A 17,234-nucleotide genomic window follows, 5' to 3' on the forward strand; every position below is an offset into this window, starting at 1 on the left:
GAAAATGGTTTTGTGGGCTAGGCCCAGGGTCCTTCTACTGTGTGCAGTCTAGGGACTTGGTGCCCTGCATCCTAGCCACTTCAGCCATGACTAAAAGAGGACAAGGTACAGCTTGGCTGTTGCTTTAGAGGGTGGAAACCACAAGCCTTGGCAGCTTCCATGTGGTGTTGAGCTTGCAGGTGCACAGAAGTCAAGAATTGAGGTTTGAGAACCTCCATCCAGATTTCAGAAGATGTATGGAAACACCTGGATGCCCAGGCAAAATTTTGCTGTGGGGCGTTTGGGGGGGGACTTTGTGTGGGGGGCCCTCATGGAGAACTTCTGCTAGAGCAGTGCAGAAGGGAAATGTGGGGGCCTCTGACCCCACATAGAGTTCCTGCTGGGGCACTGCCTAGTGGAGCTATGAGAAGAGGGCCACTGTCCTCCAGACCCCAGAATGGTAGATCCACTGATAGATTGCACCGTGTGCCTGGAAAAGCTGCAGACACTTAACTCCAGCCTGTGAAAGCAGCCTGGAAAGGGGCTATACCCTGCAAAGCCACAGGGGCAGAGCTGTCCAAGACCGTGAGAACCCACCTGTTGCATCAGTGTGTCCTGGATGTGAGATATGGAGTCAAAAGGGATCATTTTAGAGCTTTAAGATTTGTCTGCCCTGCTGGATTTCAGACTTGCATGGGGCCTGTAGCCCCTTTGTTTTGGCCAATGTCTCCCATTTGGAATGACTGTATTTATCCAACGCCTGTACCCCTATTGTATCTAGGAAGTAACTAACTTCCTTTTGATTTTACAGGCTCATAGGTGGAAGGGACTTTCCTTGTCTGGGATATGACTTTGGACTGTGGACTTTTGATTTAATGCTGAAATGAATTAAGACTTTGGGGGACTGTTGGGAAGGCATGATTGGCTTCGAAATATGAGGGCATGAGATTTGGAAGGGGCCAGTGGTGAATGATATGGTTTGGCTGTGTCCCCACCCAAATCTCTTCTTGAATTCCCTTGTGTTGTGGGGGGGACCCGGTGGGAGGTAATTGAATCATGGGGACAGGTCTTTCCCATGCTATTCTCGTGATAGTGAGTAGGCCCCATGAGATCTGATGGTTATGATAAGGGGTAGTTTTTCTGCACAAGCTCTCTTTGATTGCTGCTATTCATGTAATAAGTGACTTGTTCCTCCTTGCCTTCACCATGATTGTGAAGCTTCCCTCACAATCCACATGGAACTGTAAGTCCAATTAAACCTCTTTCTTTTGTAAATTGCCCAGTCTTGGGTATCTTTACCCAAATGTCTTTATCAGCAGCCTGAAAATGGACTAATACATTCATTTGATTTCCCTGGAGGAAAATAAGGCTGGTGTTCTTTTTTTTTTTTTTTTTTTAAACGGAGTCTCACTCTGTTACCAGGCTTGAGTGCAGTGGCACGATCTTGGCTCACTGCAACCTGCACCTCCTGAGCTCAAGCGATTTTCCTGCCTCAGCCTCCTCAGTAGCTGGGACGATAGGCACGCGCTACCACACCCAGCTAATTTTTTGTATTATTAGTAGAGACGGGATTTCACCATATTGGGCAGGATGGTCTCCATTTCTTGACCTCGTGATCCTCCTGCCTCGGCCTCCCAAAGTGCTGGGATTACAGACGTGAGTCACCGCATCCGGCCAGTTGGCTGGTGTTCTTAAGCAGAACATGTATACTCTCACACCTTTACAAAAAGATCTATTGAGAGATAATTTACTCATTGACACTGTGATTCAGGCTTGACTGACAAAATGACTGTAATACCTGTTCTTATTGTAGCTGGCCATGCTTGGGTTAGGATCAGGCATTCATATTCACACTTCCGACTGTAGAAGGGAAAAATTCTGACTGTAGAAAGGAGAAAGGAAACTGTAATGATACGAATGAAGTATTTGATTTCAAAGGTATGTTTGAAATCATCTGCTACTCACAGAATGGAATTTGTAACATCAGAATCTAGACCCCTATCCAAAATTAAATTGCCAGTAAGTTATGGCACATTTTAGGAAAAATTGTGGTGCTCTCGTTCTCACACAGTGCTCAACTTAGTCCTCTCGACAAATTTGCCATATTTCACTCTATTCTTCAGTCTCGCTATACATTATCTTTTTGAGGGCACAGATGGTGTCTTACTCACCAGCAGATTTCCAGTAGCTAGTACACTACTGGGTACACGTTAAATCCTTTAAAAACAGTTGTTAAAGAAGTACAAGGACATCCATTAAAATGCCTAGATTTTTATTACCAATCTGCAAAATTAACATAAATGGCTAATCATATTATTGATATAACTGAGGCTATGTATAAGATCTGTTGCAATGATGCAAAGCAGCACAGGAGTTCCTTATACATTACCAAGGAGGAGATTTTGCATTTAAATCTTTTCATATGATTCCAAGATAATCTTGAAAATCTTTGAACATACTTTCTTTTATAACTGCAGGTGCCATTGGCTAATTTTCTGGAACACACCTTTATACTCTGTTCCAACGGATTTTTAAAGATGTCTTCAAGACCATATCTGGAAAAAGAAATAAGCAAATGAACATTTATGGATGTTACAGTATGCCCCCACATGCTGCACTAAATGCTTTCTTTATTTCCTTTGAAATGGTCATCACAGTTATCTTGTGAAGGAGCCATTAAACTCTCATTTTATGAGTAAGGAAATCAGTGTCTTTATCTGTAACCTCTGAAGGAATGGAAAATAAATGGAATAGAAGCCATCCAGAGAAAAACTGTGCTCAGTCCTAAGATATGCCAGTACTGGAAGATATCCAGAGCAGATGAAATAGACAAAACACTGCTCCTCAAGGAATAACCACATGTCACAGCATCCTCTGTAATAAACACACAGTGTTGTTGAGTATATTCCCACGGGGCCTTTTAAAGTAATTGGATGAATCTAGAATTTAGCCTTGTGCATACAGTTGCTAGTGAATGGGTAAGTCAGTTGTCTTTGAGGCCAAGTTGGCCTATGTGGGTCACAATAAAATGCTGGAGTCCTCCCTCGGGCTCTGTCCTTAGAATTATTTATGTACACCACAACCATGTCCATAATTTGGCTATATAGAGCCTAGATGTACATCTCCAACTTGGACCTCCGTTGAATTTCAGCCTCAGATAAACTGACTCCCAGACATCTCTAAAACGTGTCTTATGTTGGGCCCTTGATATTTTCTCATCAAATCAGCTTCTTCTCCATCAATGACAAATCAATTGTTAACGCTCTTCATGATCCGGCACTTCCTTACCTCCCTGACTTCATCTCCTACTGCTCTCCTCTTTGCTCACTCTACCACAGTCACGTGGCCTTCATTGCTGCTTTCTAAGCATACTTGGCAAGCACCTGCCTCAGGACCTCTGCACTTGCAGTTCTCTTCTTGGGATACCTTTCCCCTAGATATTCACATGGCTTCCTCCTTCACCACCCTCAGGTCGTGCACAAACGGCACCTTCTCAATGAGGCCTTCCCAACTAAAATTATAACTCCCTTCCCACCCGCCCCTCCAAGTCACAAGCACTTTCTATCCCCTTCCTCCTCTTGCTTTACTTTTCTTAAAATTAATTTATTCTCACTCATTTTGGCAGTGAAAGTTGCTTTATTTTTCTCTTTTGCACTCAACACTATCTAACCATCTACTTATTTTTCTTATTATCAGTAAGAAACACTTGATGAAATCTTAGATGTCTTTGATAATAAGATGCAACATTATTTTTGTATTGCAAGAAAAGAAAAGCAGCTGCCAATTACAAATGTAAGATGGTACTAAGTCAGATTACAATGTCAGAGATTTTGAAGTGTGAAAAATTGTGCATCTTACATTTGATGAAATAAAGTATTTTCTTATTGTTTTTCTCTCTCACTAAAATGCAAACTTCCATATGGATGTGGATTTTTTTTTTTGAAATGGGGTCTCGCTGTGTTGGCTGGGGTGGTCTCAAACCCCTGGTGTCAAGCAATCCTCCCGCCTTGACCTCCCAAAATGTTGGGGTTACAGGTGTGAACCACTGCACCCAGCCTAGATATGGATTTTTATGTTTGGTTCACTGCTGTATTATCTGGTGCGTGGTAGATGTTTAATAAATATTTGTTGAACATTTGTTCAAGAACTAATAAAAAAAGAATAAATAATAGACTCCTATATGAGCAGAGTATATCTGTTCTAATTGCCTTAGAAGATTGAAATCTAAGAAGAAAAAGATCATAGAGGATGTCAAAGCTTGATCTGAATTTCCTAGTTTTCTAAAACCTCTAGAGAAGATGAGAGACCAATATTAATTCCGTAAGTGCTACTGATGTTCTCGGGTTGAATGCATGCAAAGGCCATCCAACCTCAGTTAAAGATTTTCCTAGAATACTCTCTGCCTCCAAAGCTTAACCTAACAAGCTCCGTCTTACTCAGATTCTCAGCTCAAGCATCACCTTCTCAGAAAGGAGTTCCAAGACTGCACGATCTAGAAAAAGTAGCCACCAGCACCACCTATCCCAGCTCTACCCACTCATCTCTATCTCATCACCTTGTTGTCTTTTATTCATAGTACTTTTCACTATGTGAAGTTATAGCATGTGCTTAGAACTGTGTCTGAAACAGAAAGTGCTTAATAATTAGCTGTTGAACGAATGTACATGGAGTGTTTAGATCCCTCAAAACTCTTCTCCCTCCCATCCTGACCTAAAAAAGTTCTAGAGAGTTCTATTGTTAAAGTCATTCCTTTTAGTAAAGTTATAAATAGTCAAGAAATCTGATTATAAAGCAAATGTGATATTTGGACAAAGATAACATTAGCCGAGGGGTACCCATTAACACCTTGATAAATGCCACTTTTCCTGATGAGCGATTTTTATCTAATTAGAAAAAACAAAGCCCTGAGTGATGGGGAGAAGTTGGCTAGATGGCTTAGAGTAAGACTGGTGAAGTTCAGAGCAGCGACTGTGAAAGTGAGAATCCCAAGAAGCTAGTTTCCTGGACCTGAATGTGAGAAGGGGCAGGGGCATTAAATGGCTGAGTTTGACCTCTCTAACCTTTTGTCTAGGATTTGACCAAGCCCAGTGGCTACTTATCCTCCCTTCTCTTCCCTGTGCCCTCACCCTGTGATTTTCTCATCACATTTTACATTCATCTACTAAGAAAGAATGCTTTCTATGCATTTTAGTTTCTTTTTCTTTCCAAAAAGGATCATCCAGTATATTATTTGTATAATGCAATCTTAGATCTACAAATTTTTCTAATGTCGACCTACAATTTTCTTGCTGTAGCTCATTCTTCCTTTGCACTATCTGTAAAGGAAAGAAAATGTCTGTTTAGTATATACTTCATAGAATATCTCTTCCTATATTTAAAGATCCTTAAATTCTACACTTCATAGGTCAGCTGAAGAATTTTTAAAATAAGCTTTATTTGCTTTATAAGGGGGCCAGTTATTGGAAGAACTTCAACCAGTATTTAAAAGCCAACTTTAGTCAAACCACTTTGTCTAGACACTTCACCTCAGTTTTCTGCAGTTTAAATATCCCAGATCTTTAAGCCTTTCCCTATGGGGCCTCTTTCACAGAACTTTAATTAGTTTTGTGGTTCTTTCATAAAGTCATCTCAATTCTTTTTTCCCCCTCTAGTAATGAAAGCTTTTTTCCTCTAATATAAAAGCTTTCCAACCAATGGATTTCTTTTGAATCTCTGGATATCCAAAACATGCATTTATATCCTCACTGAAGAAAATTATATAACTTTCTATTTTTCTTCTATGTACCTTTAAGTGATTTATTTTTTCACCTATAATTTTATTATGCTAATCAGCTCATAAACATGGTCAGAGTGTGTGCCCTAGACCTAGACTATTCAAAATTCAGTAAGAAGAGAAAAGAGAGAGAGAGAGACAGAGACAGAGAGATTAGAAAGAAATATTTAAAATGTGTTGTTAGAATAACTTTGTGATTACTCGGGCATAGAGAATTTAAAATTTCAAATATAGACAGCCTAATAGGTACTAAAAGCCTAGAATTGTGCATTTATATTAATTCTAAGTGAGTATTATTTTTTGGTGTCTTTGAAAGAGAATTTTGTGTGTAAAAATGATTATTTTGAACTTTTAAATTAAAATGACAAGTTCTAAACAGTAGCTCTTCATTAAGGTGTTAAATTCAAAGAATTATTCAAAAGTCCAGTAATTAATAACAATTATATTTAAGGGCCATCAATTATGTTTAATCTCATTTAAAGATAAATGGGCTCCTTCAAATACCTTAAACTCTATAGATTTAAACATTCATTTTCTTTTCAACACTGTAATTGTCTGTTCTAACAAACAAACTTTCCCGGTACCAAATAAACCATGACTCTAATAAGCTTATAAATACAATGAGCTTTAGGATCTCTTCACTATTTTAATACATAGATCAACTCAATAAAATTTCAACTTAAATCAAAAGTCTAAATCCATTACGCATAACATACATGTTTAAAATAGAAACTAAGAACTGATCTGTTAACTGTAATAGGCTAAATTATAAACATTGAAAGTACACATGGTGAAACCCTGTCTCTACTAAAAAATACAAAAATTAGCTGGGCATGGTGGTGGACTCTTGTAATCCCAGCCACTCGGGAAGCTGAGGCATAAGAATCACTTGAACCTGGGAGGTGGAGATTGCAGTGAGCTGAGATTGTGCCACTGCACTCCAGCCTGGGCGACAGAGTGAGACTGTCTCAAAAAAAAAAAAAAAAAAAGGAAGAAAAAGAAAGAACCAAAAATACTAAGCATACATAGATTTCCTAACACAAAATATGTTAATACCATGAAAAACTTTCTAAATCTTCGTAGAGTTGGAAGAGGCTTAGTCATCAAGGAAGTGATGATGTCATCCTTCACAGTTTGGAGGATTACCTCCCTGTGTAATTTATGGATTGACTTGCTGAAGCTTTGTGGGTGCCAGGTGATACAGGCTGAGACGACACTCGATCGGTGTTTATGACACTGAAAGGGCATACTGGCGTATTGAGCCCTATTTATAGCCTGAAACAGAGATTTCATCATTTGAAACAAAAGTCCTTAGATGTGAGTCATCTTATTACCTAATTTTCAAATCATATTGGGATCTGTAACACTCACTTTTGAAGCTTTCTCATTTGAATGGATTGGATTTTCTATTTCTTTGGCTTCTGAGATGTTCAAATGGCTTTTTTCTTTCTTTTTTTTTTTTTTTTTGAGACTGAGTTTTATTCTTGTTGCCCAGGCTGGAGTGCAATGGCATGATCTTGGCTCACTGCAGCCTCCACCTCCCAGGTTCAAGTGATCTCCTGCCTCAGCCTCCCAAGTAGTTGGGATTACAGGAATGTGCCATCATGCCTGGCTAAGTTTGTATTTTTAGTAGAGATGAGGCTTCACCATGTTGGCCAGGCCAGTCTTGAACTCCTAACCTCAGGTGATCCGCCCACCTCGGCCTCCCAAAGTGTTGGGATTACAGGTGTGAGCCACAGCACCCGGCCATTTAAATGTCTTTTTAGTCAAACTCCTGAATTCTTTACATGTACTTTTAAGTTTTAGAACAACGCAACTACTATAGGTAATGAATTAATAATCCATTAAATTCTGGCTATGTCTTCTGATTTGTCTGATTATTTTACAAGTTCTAAGATAATCAAGCTGACACCTTGCACATCTCCTTCTAAAAATAAATCCTAAGGAAATATTCAGAGATGTGCAAAAGAATTCAACCACAGGGATTTCATCACAGTATTATTTTTAGTAGAAAATGACCTAAATGTCAAGCAAAATCTTTTGTTATTTTAAAATTCCATAAAGCTGGGAACCACAGTTTGTTCATTTTTGTTTCTTGTTTTGTCTAGGATTTACCTTATGGCATTGCACATAGAAGGTGCTCAATAAATGCTTATTAATGGAATAGGTAACTAAATAGTCTTGTGGACACCCCTCTGTAGCAACTGAGGCACTAGGAGTGTAGCTTGGGAGGGTTTTGTCTTTCAAAATCTCTCTGTGAGCCCTTCTTCAAAATGAATAGTTGATGTTTTTCAGGTCTTATGTCACATGCTTTACAAACTCACAGCTTTAATCCTCTCTTTGTAACAAGACATGACTTCTAAACCCCTCTATGTAGAATTCTAGATCTGACACACCTCTGTAAGATGCAGTCTTGAAAAGAGGGAAGGAAAAGAAACTTCTTGATACCCTTTGTCACATTTGTTCTCTCACAGGAGAAAATGATGTGGAAAGGAGAATGGACCCCAAGCCAGCTAAGAGATAAATGCCTCTGCTCTGTTAACAACCATGTCAAATTCTTACATTTTCCAAAGTTTGTGCAATAGACATGTATTCCTTTTGGAATAAAGAAACATAGTGCTTTAAAAACTATGCTTAACTAATTCTATAATCTGCTTTCAATTTTTATTTATTCAATTTATTTATTTTCTGCCAGTGATCTAAAAGCTTTTGTTGTGCATTGTTCAATGGACACCTTAATACAGTTGCACACCTGGGCAGAGTGCTGAAACTCACTGTCATTGCAAACTTGACTTATACCATACTAAGAGTGAAACTATTAACTCAAGAGTAAAAGACAGAAAATAGTCCAGAAGACAGCCCAAAGCTTCAATGACAGGGCTGGTCTGATTCTTGCAGGCTCTGCTCCCGTCCTCAGAGTGGAAAAATTCACAGGTTTGCAAATTCAAGGTCTTTCCCAAGGCTTCTAGTAAACAATTACAAAGTTCTTTTTTTTTTTTTTTTTTTGAGATGGAGTCTGGTTCTCTCGCCCAGGCTGGAGTGCAGTGGCATGATCTTGGCTGACTGCAATCTCTGCCTCCCGGGTTCAAGTGATTTTCCTGCCTCAGCCTCCCAAGCAGTTGGGACTACAGGTCTGCGCCACCACCGCTAGCTAATTTTTTTGTATTTTTAGTAGAGATGGGGTTTCACCATGCTGGCCAGGCTGGTCTCAAACACCTGACCTCAGGTAATCTGCCCACCTCGGCTTCACAAAGTGCTGGGATTACAGGCGTGAGCCACCATACCCTGCCTAATTAGGAGGTTCTGATTTCCAAAGTGAGGCAGATAACCAGGTAACACTGGACTATAAAGGGGGTGTAGAGAATGTTGTTAACATTGAATTCAAGGAAAGGGTTTACGGTGAATAAAAAGAAAGGTGAGTAGATGCACAGAGTGACAGGTGAGAGTGAATCCCAGGAGGTTACTACTGTCCACCCTCGGGGGCTGCTGGGAGTAGTGACAGACACCCTTACCTGCAGTCCTGGAAGGCTTGCTGGAGAAGATGGTTTTCAGTAGCTGCTTTCTCAGACACACATATCAAAGACATTGGTGTCACATCAAGTTATGCTAAAAAAGAATTGGGACATCTAGCAAGTAAAAGAGAAAACAGGAAATAGGGTTTCAGCGTTTCTGGGGTCTCACTGGGAGCCCCAAGGTTGGTGAATTAATAGTCCTTGGACATTTATCTTAGAGTTTGGTTGCCTGGTGGTCTGTGGTCTCCCCCCTGCCCAGTCCCCATTGCAACCCCATGGTTTATGTGCCATATATACCCCCATCTCCATCGCAAGAGCACCTATATCACTCCACACTTCTATCCCCTCACCCTCAATGCCCTCTCCCTCAGTTACCTACTTGAAATTTATGAATAGCAGCAGAAAATCACTGTGATATGTGATATGCAGGAGCTGTGTAACATGGTGTAGTTACAGGCAAATAAAACCCAGGCTCTGATGCTGGCCCTACTGGGCTCTTTAAGCCTTTTTCCTCATACTTACAATGAGGATAGAATGCACACTTTCCAACTATGCTGTCAGGGTGAAATGAGATAATGTCTGTGACAACACCAAGTCTAATGCTCAACTTACTGTGTGCTTGGAATATAAACCAGTGTATTTTTCAAAATATGAAAATATGGTCAATAACAGATGAGTTTTGATACAGTCTGATTATTTTCCTTCTTTAGTCTTGCAGTAGGTCTCCTCTTACCTAAATAAATTTCAGTAATAATAACTATATCCAACTTAAAATTTGCATAAGAATATGCCACTCTATTGAGTATGAACATGCAGGTTTTGGATTTATAATCCTGCCATGTGGCTTTAGCATCTAGGGGCTTCAGTTCCTAAGTAAGGTCAAAGAAAGGCCCTCTTCTAAGCCAGGCTTTGGCTGGTAATAGTTACTCTTCCCTTTGGCTCACATCAATTGTCTGTAATCTACTCTCACTCAGGTCTCACCTCCACCAGGACAAGACCCTTCCAGCTACTCTAAACAACGCAACTTTTCCCTTGTTGGGTATTACTACTAGTACTTAATGGCTGTGAAGCTCCAATGGAGATTTAGTCATGAAAATAATATTCATTACATATAGTCCCCATTTATAGAACACATTGTATTTATCTAATTTTTACAACAACCCTGCAAGGTAGCTATAATTATCCCTATTTTGCAAATGAAGGCATTAAAGCTAAAAAAGTTTAGGTAACAATCAATAGTAGCACTTAGATTCAAAGCATGAAGTTTTCACTCCACTAATCTACCTTCCAAATCTGTTTATTATTCATTCATTTTGGTTTTTTAAATTTGTAGGCTAATTAACTTGTGTCTGTTCTGTAAGCTACTAATCATGGTATCTCTGAGCAAAAGACTTACATTACACTGCTGATTACTTTTGTTTCATCTGCATTTCTAAGTTACAATCACCTGTTAGACAAAGATAATGCCCTCCAATTCTTAGGTGTTGTCATTGTATATTTTCCATACAAGGCTAGGAATGCTAAACACTCTCTAAACATGCTTTTTAAACTAACTGAATTAATGAAAAAGAGAGATCATAATGAGAACTCCAGATCTCCAGATCATTACTACCCATCAAAATTTGAGCCCAAGATCACCTGAGGTCACGACTTTGAGACCAGCATGGCCAACATGGTGAAACCCCATTTCTACTAAAAATACAAAAATTAGCCGGGCGTGGTGGTGCACACCTCTAGTCCCAGCTACTCGGGAGGCTGAGGTGGGATAATCGCTTGAACTCAGGAGGCGGAGGTTGCAGTAAACCGAGATTGCACCACTGCACTCCTGCTTGGGGGACAGAGCAAGACTCCGTCTCAAAAACCAAACCAAACAAACAAACAAACAAAAATTGAGCCCAAAAACGAAAGTCAGTATGTATTGACTTATGTCAACACTACAGAGGCAATGGAAATATCTAGTATGCAAAGATGTCAGATCCTCAGAAAGTCTATCTCAGTGTCACCAGTTTTCCAAATGAAGGATTTGAGTTCTTTGTTTTTCATGATGAGGGGAGCCAGTGCAGAGCTAACCCAAATCCTTGCCTCTCAAATGTTTTTTAAAAAATAAATTTTAAAGTTGATATTTACTTATAGCCAAACACATTCAAAAAGTGGCAATAACAACCAATGTTTTTGTCACCCAGTTTTTTAAAATAGCTTACCTATGTGTTACTCTTTTAGACATTCAGATATTACTAAATATATTCTCTTACTGAAATGTTAACTGCCAAGATTCAACCCACAGGCATATTTTTATAGGCAAGTTACATATCCCTGAGAAATTATAGAAATACACAATAACGCCTACATCCCCAGGGCCAAAATCCACAAGCAGCTTCTACAGACCTCGTGCTACAGGAGGCAGCAGTTTTTCCCAACTAAAAAGGACTCATAAAAATCTCAAAGGAGGTGAAAATACCTTTTTAAAACATGAAGCATCAAACCATCCAGTCCTGTAAAAAGGGAAAGGCACCAGCTAAAAATATATGCCATGTTCTTTTTAATCTTGTTTATTGTATTCATAAATAAAAATGTCCTACCATATATTTTTTTCATGTATATACCATGAATATTTATTCATACTTATTCAACAACAACAAGGCTAGAGGTTCCCAACAGTACTCTGGCTTTATCATTTGTGTTCATTTGCTTCAGTCTCCAAGGACATGGTTATTATGAACAAAAATCATACCTGTGAATTACAATTAGGGCTTGGATAAATTGCATCATCAGTCAAATATTAAACATTTGATGAGTGTTTATGACATGTAAGACAATGCACTAGGCATTGTGCATATTCAAACTAAAAGATACAATTCCTCTTTTTAAGATGAGAGTTAAATTGAATACAGATATTACTATGTGTGCTTAATATCGTGCAAACAGACATCCGATTTCTGTAGACCTTTGAAGACTGAGCTGTGGAAAAAAAGAAAAACAAATTTTAGAAAATCTGAGCTGAAAGCAATTTGCCAGTCAATATTTTGAGATGATTTGTCTCTGAAGTTATGTGGTTCTCTCTAGATGTATTGATTCTAGTACCTAGTGTATTGTTGTTTACATTGACATTCGCCAAAATACATTCTAGTTTGAACTGAGCAAAACAAAGTTAACTGGAATTTCTCAAAGCCTTTAATATGGTAATGGGTTTCCTGAACATATTCAACAATGGAAGTTTTTAAATTTTGTTTTGTTTACAGCACGTCTACTAATATCTAACAGAACCTATGTTTGTTTCCATGTTTGTCTTCTCAGGAGTACAGAAGTCCAAAGATAATTGTTTTTTAATTTTGCGCATTTTTATTGTTGTTGTTTTTAATCTAAAACAATTAAGACAAGCATGCTGTGAATCATCAGAATAACTATCTTATAGCTGAGTAGTGTCACGTGGTTTTGGTGTCCTCGTTTGCATTTCTGCTTCTGAGCAGGTTAATAGCAAGCCAAATGACATCATGCTTTGTTGCACAATCAAGCAAAGGTTCCCAGCGATTTGAATAGAGGAAAGTGGTAGGAAAATGGAATCATTACATTGAGCATGATTTACTGGCTTGTTGAACTCAAGAGAAAATGTGCTGTAGTGGACAACTCTATGCTAGAGCAGGAGTCTGGAGTGTACATATTATGTTTTATACAGTCCCTCTTATGGCAGTTCATTAACATTAGCATAGTTACAATTTTAAAACTTTAAAAAACTATTCTCTTTTTCTTTAATACATTTATTTATTTATTTATTTATTTATTTATTTATTTATTTAGAGACAGGGTCTCACTCTGTCACCGAGGCTGGAGTGCAGTGGCACGATCTTGGCTCACTGCAACCTCTGCTTCCTGGGCTCAAACGATCCTCCCACCTCAGTCTCCCGAGTAGCTGGGACTACAGGTGCGAGCCACCACACCTGGCTAATTTTTGTATTTTTTTGTAGAGATGAGGTTTCACCATGTTCCCCAGGCTGGTCTTGAACTCCTGAGCTTAAGCAATCCACCCACCTAGGCCTCTCAAAATGCTAGGATTACAGGCGTGAGGCTCTGTGCCTGGCCCAAAAACTATTCTCATGTACTCTATTTTGCAGGAAACTATTAAAATTGTTGGCAGAACAAAATAATAAATGATAAACGTTAAAAAGAATTTCAAATGCCCAGACAATGGCAGTGAGTCAAGGGATTCCTCATGTGAGAAAGCAAAGGAATCATGTAGACAAAAACACAAACACATTGTTCTACTATTTAATTCGATGTTGACAGCTTAGTTTCCGCAGAACATCAGTCATCAGATTAATGTTGTAGAGGTATATTGTAATTTGGTTCTGATTTGTTAATTTTCTTTGATTTTATTGTCATATGAAAGCCACAATAATTAAGGAGTTTTCCCTCACCTAATATTTGTATGTGATTTTAAATAATATAATAAAATAATTTAAGTCAATATTTAGAGTCTTCATGGCTCTCTCCCTCTTTACTCAGTTTTGAAAAACACTTGATACAGTGAAAATAACCTTCAAATTGAAGTTAAAAAAGGCTTGAGTTCTAAGTTAACATTTAAATCTGAGTCTCAATTTACTCATCTGTACAACTGGAATAACACCAAAACCACTTTTTCACTGTTGTTGAAGGTACCTTGATCAATGTGTGATGCCTAATAGGCGTTCAATAAATAGTAGTTAATTTTCATTAGTAACATACTGTCAAAATCTGTAACTGTACAGTTTTGTAGCCCAAATCTGAAAATTACGTTTTCCACTGGACTACTTAAGACAGTTGTTGGGCAGCAAGATAACCAACCTAAGAACAGAAGAATGGTTTAGCCAATAAGCGCATCATGATTCTGTATATAAAATAAAGATAATAAATATATATAAATTGCCGTATATGTAGTACCAAATATACATTTTGGCCAAGTGGCCATGTGTTAAAATCAATATTCAGCAAAGCTGAATGTTATTATCACCATTAGAGAGTCAACTTCTGGGATACAAAAATAAATCAGAAGTGTTATTTTTTAAAACTGTATTATGATTACAATTATATTATTAAAAATTAGACAAATTTTCAGTTTGATATGACAGTTCAGGAACAGTCATTTCTTACCAAAGTTGGCTAAGATGGTTTTAACGCCTGCATTTGTGTTACTGGAGAGACGCCCCCTTTCAAGTGGCACATATAATAGCAACACTCACCTTTTCTGTGCAAAGCAGAAAATAATTTTCAGTAACATGTTTTCTGGAAGAAATGTTGTACCTAGGACTCACAGCTTGGGTAAGTCTAAAATATCCTTTATCTTTACATGGTTACAATCTGTAACAATCATTTTAACAAGATTTTAAAATATTTTTTGAATCCATAGATTCAAAATCCTAAGAAAGTATCTTAAAGCACTCTTATAAAGGCTATTGCTTTGGAGTTTGAGTAGTGAGTACAAGGTATGTTTTGAGTGACTTCTCTTTCTCTAAGATTCTGTTCTTTCCATCATGTGCTTTATCTTTTTTTTCTTTTTAGTTTTTCTTTGGCTATCATATGCTTTATCTTTATCATGAGTGTTATTATACACAATTTTAGAGCTTTTCATTTTTGTGAAATTTATAGATGGTAACACTGAATTATTTTAGTTCATTCTGCAAGGTTTAAAGTAATCCCAAATAGGGTCTTTTTTTTTCCTGAAAAATGGTCTATGTGGAATTAAATGACTACAATTAAATGCAATCCTAAAAGTTTATTTTTGTTTAATGTTAAAAATTTCACATCACAAAACAACTCTTAAGATTGGCATTATGATGTAATTTGAACAGTATCTCGATTTTTCTGTCTTATGTTATTCTTTTTATGCTTATGAACATTTATTTATAAATAATTTGTTATTTTTCCTAAAGTTGTCTAGGAATGCCTCCCTTAAAATGTCCACGATCCTTTATGTCCAATTTAAACATCCAAAGCTCTGAGAAATGGAAATATTTTCATAACTCATTTGGCCACAGAATCTGTGTGATCTGATGTGAGGCATAGTGGGAATGGTCACACATTTTACCACATAGTAATGTGCTACATCGACTTGTTTCCTAACCCCCCAACCCCTGGAAAGGTTGATAAATATAGTACATGCAATCTACTACCTTCCTAAAATCTGAATAGTTCTGCATTTGAAAAGACATATGGTCCCAAGGAATTCAGATAAGGGATTATAAATCTATTTTCATAGTAACTGTCAATCCTATTCTACTTAACTATTGAAAGCTGTTAATAATTGAGGAACTTTTTTGGTAGATAAAATTAGTAATTTTATAATCATTAATTATTATAGCATTTTACTCTCAGAATAGTAAAAATGCATTTATACTTCAACTGTCAAAACTGGAACAAAGCACACAAGTGAATTTTTACTCAAAGTACTATCTGGAATACTTACATGATGAGCATTATAATAGAAATCTTATGGATTCATATTATACTATATATAATATTATAATCACTTATATTTGAAAGTGAATATTCAGATATTAATGTTAATCAGAATAACAAACCTTGTTTGTGTTCCTGACATTATATTATAGAGTAGGTATTCAACCATTCTGCCTTTCGAAAGTCAAGGTCAAGTCTGAAACTGAAACCAAACAGTAAATTTTGTCTGAATTCGGAGGCTGAAGCCAGACTTCAGTGTATCCTAAATTATATATGTATGCGTATTTTCCAATTTTGCTCAAAGACCATTACTACATTTTTAAAAGTGGTTTAGAGTCTCATAAAAATTTAACAGAGTGAACATTGGTAACATTGGAACTTACCTTTCAGAAGTCAAATCTTAGAGCTCTCTTCTTCAGGACTTTTTAAGCCTAAAATTTAGAATTATTATTATTGTTGTTTTTTGAGATGGAGTCTCACTCTGTCACCTAGGCTGGAGTGCAGTGGCACAATTTCAGCTCACTGCAACCTCCGCCTCCTGGGTTCAAGTGATTCTCCTGCCTCAGCCTCCCAAGTAGCTGGGATTATAGGTGCACACCACCATGCCCTGCTAATTTTTGTATTTTTAGTAGAGATGGGGTTTCACTATGTTGGTCAGGCTGGTCATGAACTCCCGACCTCAAGTGATCCTCCCACCTCGGCCTCCCAAAATGCTGGGATTACAGGCTTCAGCCACCCTGCCCTGGAATTATTATTTTTTTTTAATCAAGAGAAAAAATAAGACTATCTCTGGGTGGAGGGCTATAGTATATGTGTGGGTAGGGGTAGGGGAAGTCCATGGATAAGCTTCCTTTGGTGGAGCATGGGCTTTGTATCCACACAATCTGTATTCAAATTTCAGTTTCTCTGTTTTCTAGCTGAATGGTCTTGGGAAATTGGCTTATTTTCTAGACAGTTGGTGTCTCCACTTTCAAAACTGAGGCAACAAAATATACCTTTCAGGGTTGTTGATAATATTAAATGGGTTAATTTATGTAACTGTCTAACATAGAGTTACACTATGCATATTACAGAATTCACTGTCACCTAGTAAACAGTAAAACAGTGCATGGCTCTTCTTCAAGGGAAAAAGTTTTGAAGAGGGAAAATGCAAGTGTGTGATTAAACCTCTTCCTTTACTAAACAAACTAAATACATCAGTGAGTGCCTCTTCCATCTTTTCTTTAATCTTGTGCTAGTTACTATGCCCATCCACATACAGAATTATCTGGAGGCCAAAAATATCTGAGCTCCTCAAGATGAAAAGTGTTGTTCTAACCAGTTCTTTCAGCCACATCAAAAATGGGCCACACATGAAAGTTTGATCTCACCATCCCCCTCTCACTTTTTCCCCTTAGCTTTCAGCTAAGACAGCTGCTGGATTCAGCCCTTTTCTGTGTCCCTCAGAGAGCTATGAGAACTGAACCAGAGCAGCTACACACCAGCCATTTCTCCATGACCAGGAAAATCCCTGAGCATGCCCACGACACTAAGCAGATCTC

The 17,234-nt window shown here is 37.9% G+C and overlaps 1 protein-coding gene across 3 annotated transcripts in view; it reads left to right on the forward strand.

The window, feature by feature from the left end:
* Nucleotides 1–14,504: 14,504 nt before the first annotated feature.
* Nucleotides 14,505–17,234, forward strand: part of KRAS (KRAS proto-oncogene, GTPase) — a 121,870-nt gene continuing 119,140 nt past the window's right edge. For 2 of the 3 annotated variants that reach the window (XM_063694113.1, XM_063694110.1), the window contains exon 1: nucleotides 14,505–14,556. In XM_063694113.1, the coding sequence (XP_063550183.1) occupies nucleotides 14,514–14,556 (43 nt within the window). In that variant the 5' untranslated portion in view covers nucleotides 14,505–14,513. The remainder of the gene's footprint in view (nucleotides 14,557–17,234) is intronic. The other variant, XM_055358034.2, reaches the window with a different exon arrangement.

This window comes from Gorilla gorilla, chromosome 10, assembly GCF_029281585.2.
Source record: "Gorilla gorilla gorilla isolate KB3781 chromosome 10, NHGRI_mGorGor1-v2.1_pri, whole genome shotgun sequence".
NCBI classification, from domain to species: Eukaryota; Metazoa; Chordata; class Mammalia; order Primates; family Hominidae; genus Gorilla; species Gorilla gorilla.